At 41.1% G+C, this 7,646-nt stretch overlaps 1 protein-coding gene across 1 annotated transcript; it reads right to left on the bottom strand.

The window, feature by feature from the left end:
* Window positions 1-2,865: 2,865 nt before the first annotated feature.
* LOC310792957 (zona pellucida sperm-binding protein 4-like) lies at window positions 2,866-5,734 on the bottom strand (the record flags this gene model as incomplete). The annotated part of the gene is made up of 6 exons (XM_083654719.1): window positions 2,866-3,289; window positions 3,388-3,580; window positions 3,661-3,818; window positions 4,031-4,128; window positions 4,213-4,400; window positions 5,413-5,734. 6 exons carry the CDS (start codon window positions 5,732-5,734, stop codon window positions 2,866-2,868), a joined length of 1,383 nt encoding a protein of 460 aa, XP_083510845.1.
* Between the last annotated feature and the right edge of the window lie 1,912 nt (window positions 5,735-7,646).

Raw genomic sequence — 7,646 nt, 5'->3', positions numbered from 1 at the left:
TCCCAGAGGGAACGTTGAGAGGGAACGGCATTCCTCCTCAGGTTGGTTCCCCTTAAAAAATGTCTTACAATGCAGTGGAGAGCAAAGCAGTGGAGAGGGGGCAGCATGCAAGGAGCAGCGAATAGTAGGTATTTGGAAGCTGAATAAGCAGTGTCAATGTCAATGTGTCATCAAGTCATGAATAAAATCAAGGGAGATAAACAGCATCTCGGCAATCTTATTTAACTTTTGTGAGAGATTTTTATATAGCCTAGCTCTCATGGTAATGAGTAAAATCAATAAGTCTTCTTTAATCTGGCGGAAGCCTTTTTCAATCAAAGGTGCACAACACGGATGGTTTATAGTGGGACTTACCCTGCCCCATTCACTTCAAGAACTGACCCCAAGTCTGGGCCCAATGCAAAAGGGTGATGTCTTATCCTTCTTTTTAGGATCCTTGGTTCATGCTAGGCCACGCCATGGGGGCCACGCCCACTCTACACTGAAGGTTTCTGGGAAATGTATTTTAGGCCTACCACCGTGTGCGTTTTGGTTTTCAGCCAGCATCACCTGAGTGAGTAGACTGACGAAATTGTTTATTACTTTAGTGATTCATTCTACAACAGAGACAAGGCATTGATTGACTATTCGGCTAAGGCAAATTATTTAAAAACGTGTAGTCTGCATCAATGTTTTGTTGTCCTCTCTGTCCAACACCCACATCTTATCATTTGGTATGTTTACTAAGACCATAACCAAATGACTTGTAGCACCCTTCTACTGTCACAGAAAAAAACGTTACAGATCTGACATTATTTGCCATTACACTCACACAGCTGGAAAACATGTAACCAACACTAGTAGTTTTTAGTTGTATACACTCTGATTTAACGGTCTTAAAATACTGCATGCCTGGATTATTTATCAACATACATGGCACATAGCCTGCGGGCCTGGACCAGCAAGAGCCCCAAAATCCAGTTTCATATGGGAATACATTTGCAATTTACAGTATCTCATTAATTTCAGTGTGCCCAAGCAGGCATTAACAACTAGTATCCTAAAGATCCTAAAGTTGAGGAGGCTACATTTTGAATAACTCTATATAATATATGATATATGACAGGCACATTATTTGCACTGGCATATGTGGTGTCCTGTGCTGTCGTTTCATTTTGGTGCATACTTTTATCATTTTGTTTTGTGATTTATTGTTCATTATGATGTGTCTTCCTAGGTTCATTGAATGATGACAAACTTTGTTCTTGTATGAATGTTTATTGATGCAGCATGGTGAGAGGAACACAGTAGGTAGTTTTCTGTGGGGCATGACTTTATACAGTTTATACAGTGGGGGGAAGGGGGGGGACAAGTCAACCTTGAACAATGAGACAAAGTAGCATCCTTCCCAATATTTTATCAGACCGGGTACAACCAGTTGTTTGTACGCCTCCAACAGACAACAAGCATTCATGACACGTGAAATACATGTGATCATTCTAAGACATAAGAAAAGTAGATAAAAGTTGATGCTTTCAGCACCAAATGTAAAATTATTCCACCATTAGTTTCTTGTTTTCTGTCAAATCATTCGACACACATTTTATGATGGGCTATTTCAATAAACTTGTCTCAATACCATAAAAGACACAATTTTGTTTGTGTGTGGTAACTAGGCTGATGGCAGAGAGAGAGGCACTTCCTCAAAAATGCCAAAGAATGTTTTGGCGTATTTTCAGGGATTTTTGGTAACTCTTTAAAACCTTACCTGGTAACTTAGACAGAGATTTTGATTTGATCTGATGACCTCTCATAACATCTTAATGTTAAAATGTTTACTATGAAGCTTTATCAACAAAATTAGCCCAGTGGATAGTGAGGAATAACTCGCCGCAGGCCTTCACAAAGGCTTTGCAGTTACTGTCCTTTTAGACTGATTCATAGATTGATTCTCTGGATGGAAATTATGTTGTGTTGTGATATACACTCCCAGTCAAAAGTTTCGACACACATATTTTTCTTTATTTTTACTGTTTTTCATATTTTAGAATAATAGTAAAGACATCACAACTATGAAATAACACAAATGGAATTATGCAGTGACCAAAAGAAGTGCTACATAAATCAAATCTATACAATATTTTTGATTATTTACAATAGCCACCCTTTGCCTTTGAAAGGCAATTTGAAATGTTTTGCATTTGAAAGAAATTCATATGTAGATATCAAATTCATTTGTAAAAAAAAACAAAAAAACATTAATCAATCATGTAAGTATAAGCCTTTAGAGAAAAATGTCTTCTAGATCAGTGGTCCTCAAAGTGAGGTCCGTGGACCCCCATGGGTCCTTGAGGGGGTTCCAGGGGTCCTCAGCAAAAAAGGTAGTAATTTATTTTCACTATAATTCCACCCATAAGTAGGAACACAATGACAGAATAGGATGAGTATTTTGGCCATGGGTTTCATACACTTGTACCTGTAATAAAACATCTAAAAGAAGAATACAAATCTTATCAGATGGGGTGACCCTGGGACAAAATCTTACCAAATGGGCGTCCCCGATCTCATTTTTGTCAGTTTAGGGGTCCTTGATTTGACGAAGTTTGAGACCCACAGATCTAGATCATGAAAAACAAATAAATTCAATCAGATTTATAGGTTGCATTTTGAGGTCATTGTCCCAACAATATATCTCCCATGCAATGTATGAGATCAGACACAACACATCCAAGGACTCGCAGATTTATTTGATAATTAATCACATTTCAGTAAGCACTGTGAACAGATGTTTCATGATAACAAAGTTCTGATTGGATGTTATTACTCAATTAGGATGTCTCGCTGGTGGCAGTCACGATAATCCGCCCACTGGAAGCCACGGTATGCTCAGATCTTGTCGTCTGCAGGGACTGCAGCCCACTCGTTGATCTCCCTGTACAGAAGATATGTGGACAGGGCAGCTGCCATCAGACTTAGGGTTAAGTAAGACACATAATATGAATTGAGAACATCAGGTGTCCATTGCTCTTTCTGGTGGAGATATGTCAGGCTATGAGGGCTATTCTTCATCTTAAACTGATACTCACTCTTTCTGAAGCACCTAGGTTCACAGTTGTTTAAGGTAGAAGGCAGGCACACAGCTGTATCACAGTGGATAAACACCTGCCCCTGCAGGGCAGTTAAAGACCTCTGATCTACAAAAGTGAACATCTTGAAAATGAAACGCCTGGCGTGGGTTGGGCACCGTACTCCTGATCCAGGACCCACAGGGACCAAGGTGGTCGTGTAACGATCGTCACGGTAGGGGCATCTGGGACGGGAGGAGACAGGGAGGAAGGAGTGGCAATGAATCAGCATAAATCTTGCTGTTGTATAGCATAAAAAATGTATCTCACGTTTGACTCTTACCCATCGATCAGCAGGTCCCACTGAGGAAGAGTGTCGGGGTCGGGGTCGCAGGTCGCCCAACAGCGTCCGAGAGTCAGAACAAGAGTAGGGTCGCTCCTCCCCAGAACTTCTACCTGTACGTAGATGGGCTGTCTCAGTTCCTTCATGATAGGGTAGTCAGCATCATTGTAGAAGGAGTTGTAGGCCACATCCGCTGCACGAAAACAAAGATTGATTGGTTACACAGTCACTGCCAAAGGAGAAAACCGTCAAAAATAGCTTAGGCACACCGACCTTCGACACATCCCTTGGAGAGACACTCTCCATTGGCCAGCGTGAGTTCCACACGCAGGGGTCCAAGAACTGCAACTCCAACAGGTGAAGGAAGCACTTTCACTTCAACCACCACAGACTCAACTGCGGTGCCGATATATCTACACTGGAAAAGCACCCTGGGGAAAAGAATATGCTCTATGGTCAGTCAGCGGTGTTTATTGTCACTTTTTGCAAATGTCAAAAGGACAAACAATTATATATATTCTTTGCAGTTTGTTTTAACTGATTCGAGTACCAGTTGAGATGGGTTTGTAAAAACAACAAAAACCATGCTAATCTCATGCAGAACCATAATGTTAACATTTGGTGACTGGGGAAAAAAACATACTCATATTTGCTGTCCCTGGTAATGGATCCGAGGGGCCCGGCTTGCACTTCATATGAAGACACCATCTTGTTTTCATAGATGATAACACCAGGCTCTTCCTACAGTAGGATGAGTAGTAGTTCAGTCTTTGTTGCTACCTTACAGGAAAGATCAGATCAAAGGGTGATTGAAGTAGAGCCTACCGTCATAATAGTACCACAGGCAGTGACAGGGAACTGGTAGACGGCAAACGCCGACGTGGTGCCGGCAGGAGTGCAGCCATTACCATCGCTACCATAAAGAGAGACTGTCTCCAGATCAATGTTGGGCAGAGTAGCGTCTCTGGCCACCACCACAATGAAGTGGGCATCCTTGGTGCACTGGACAGTCACTGGGAACAACAACAATATGGAAAGCAATGACCAGTGCTCATGCTATATACTCTCTCAACATCTTCAATATCGTCGCCGCAGCAAAATATCAATAAACAGGCGATTCAAGCTTTCAAGCTACACCAAAAAAAAAGTGATGCCGTGACTTATAATGAATGTGAGCCAGGGGCACAAAGTGTGTGTGTGCGTGTGTGTGTAAAGTATCGTGAGTCATGACTGCATCTTGCAAGGTTTTGCATTCGAAAAATTATGGGGGATCAATGTCCCATGTTCAAACTCACCATTCATTCATTAGCTAGCTAACAACATTAGCGAAAAAGAAAAGAAAAAGGCAACACCTCGGGGTATTTAACGTAGCTACACTTACGTCTGGGCCAGTAAAGGTTCCTCCTGTGCTGGGAAAGTACCTACCCTGAAGTAGGAGCTAAAAAGGAAACAGCGTTCTAATAACTACTATGGTTCCTAGTTCCTGCGGACACAACAAAAAGGGGAGAGTTCCTCCAACTGTTCCTAGAACTATGAAAAGGTTCCTGCATTCTGAAAGCACCTACTGTATAAACACCAAAATACTCAAAACCACCACCAATACTCTGTGGTAGTTCCCACTACAATAGGTGTCTCCAGGATCACATTTTGCCATGATGAGACACACACACGCACGCACACGCACACACACACACACACACACACACACACACACACACACACACACACACACACACACACACACACACACACACACACAACAATAGGTGTATCCAGGATCACATTCACTCACACACACACAACAATAGGTGTCTCCAGGATCACATTCACACACACACACACACACACACACACACACACACGCACACAACTATACTGTAGGTGTCTCCAGGATCACATTTTACCATGACACACACACACAATAGGTGTCACAATTTACCATGATGACACACACACACACACACACACAGTGAAAACAATACCAACCCTGCTGTCAGGGCCGGTAACAACAACAGAAGCACTTACCAGATTTGCCATAATAGCACATGCGTCCATCAAAGCAACAGCTGCAGGCAGAACAATCATCAGCAGAGATGCCGTCAATCCCGCACTTTATCTTGAAGTTCTCTTCAACCTCGCAGGTGTGAAATGCTTCATCTTGAGGAGGAGGGATCACGAGATTTGGCCTCTGAGGTATCTTCTGAGGTGTCTGTGTCCTCTGCCTCTGTGGCGGGTGGTAAATTGGCTTCTGGGGGTTCGAGGGGGCCGGCTTATAAATAGAAGCATCAGCCAGATAGCCAAGCACGGCCACTGACACGAGGCAAACGGAGATCCACTTCGTTGCCATGGTTTCACAGCAAAAAGTGATCCACAAAGTTCACCAATTGCTGTGAAAAAAGTGACCGAAAGGGTGCCGACTTTTATAATGGATGGGTCATGTTGCTTTGTTGGTAAACCACACCCTATTCGCTGACCACAGCTGCAAACCAAACACCCTAGAACAGATGAAGGATAATGCAAAGAAGAAGAAGAAAAAAAAGTAGCCTCACTTTGTACAAAACATTTCCTTGTACCGACAGTGACATCACAAATATACTAAATTATTTGTAGACAAGCAGACTAATATACATGAACATGTAGTAATTAGTATCTTTACATGCTACAGGGTAGCCACTGATACTTATTGATACTGAAAGGACAAATTGCATGTGTACATGCGCACACTTGTTTGAACAAGTTGAAAACCTTCAAAGTGTCATGATGACCTCCACTGTGCAGGTCACACTGGACTAGGGCATACAGCAGGAAGGTATCAATCAAAGCAAATCAGCTGTACGTGCATTTTAAATTGGTTAAAAATCTCAATGATCACAAAACTACTTCATCTTAGCCCAAGATTCTGGTGTGAGACATATTCTAATTTAATTTGACTAGCTTCCACAAAAACAATGTTTGTTGGGTAGGTGGTCTGCATAGGTTAGGGCTGTGGGATGCTAGGGATTACCCATAATAGTCAGGGTACCCCTCTAGAATGATGTAACAAGCAACATCTTACAGGTACTGTAATTGTAGGCTACTCGTCGCTTATTACGCCACATTTTGTCTTTCGTTTGGGATGCAAGCTAGTGGAGGAGGTACAAAAAGTATAATTAAGATGTTATCGTCATTACATCAACAACAAAGGTCCTCATAAATCTCATAAAATACATTTCAGCACATTCTTGATGGTATAAATGTGGCAGATGTGCTCAATGTCATTTCACTTACAAATGCCACACCTTCAACCATCCTGCCACTGGAACACATGTTAAAATGAGGTATTATCATTTCATCAATGAAATATATTGGTAGTGAACATGTCAAGGTTCCGCCTAGGGGTAGTGACATCAACTCCCTACTTCTCAGGAGGGAGGCCTTTTGGATCTCTACCTCATCAACAGGGGCCTGAATGAGTCTTTTGACATTTGGCCATTTTTATACTGTATGTCATTTGCTTTTTTCATTGAACCTTGTGGGTTTGGGTTATGTACACTCACTTTAGACACTCACCTGAGACAGTCTTTGAGTTCAGTCTGGTCGACACTATGCTTAATATGTCTAGTATCCCTGGAGTTTTTCTCCTTTCAATTAACCCTACTTTTTCACCTGAATAGTTGTGCTCTTGTCTTGTTTTTTCCTAATTGACAATTGTTGTTGTTTTTTGCTGTGGATTTTCTTCCATATATATATATATATATATATATATATATATATATATATAAAAACGGTTGAAACTTTTTGGTTATTAATTATTAATATAATAATAATAATTTGGTTGAAACTGATAAAAGTAGGCCTAATTGTCAAAAACAAAAGTAGATCTAATTATCGTAGTAGCCAAAATGAGCGACGAGTTTTGGCCTGAACCAACCTATGTAATGCAAGTAATGTCATAGTGTTTGATTTAGTAACTGTAATGTGATTACTGGAATTAGGAACAAGTAATGCCTTACACTACTCGTTACAGACAAATGTAATGTGATTACAGTACTGCCTTACACTATTCGTTACAGACAAATGTAATGTGATTACAATGTAATGCGTTACCCCCAACACTGTCTATCAGTGTATTAAATCATGTTTTTACCCAAGGTAACAGTGGTATTGACTTGGTCTGGTACTCTCTGGTGACCACACTAAGTTCTTCTTACAGATAGATACATTTGGTCATGACTCATGTAACACTTAGTGTGTTTTCACACACCTCATGATTTCTGATA

The sequence above is a fragment of the Poromitra crassiceps genome (assembly GCF_964638095.1).
Source record: "Poromitra crassiceps genome assembly, chromosome: 18".
Lineage (NCBI taxonomy): Eukaryota > Metazoa > Chordata > Actinopteri > Beryciformes > Melamphaidae > Poromitra > Poromitra crassiceps.
The sequence above is the reverse complement of the archived record's forward strand: the minus strand, read 5'-3'. Positions and strand labels throughout refer to the sequence as shown.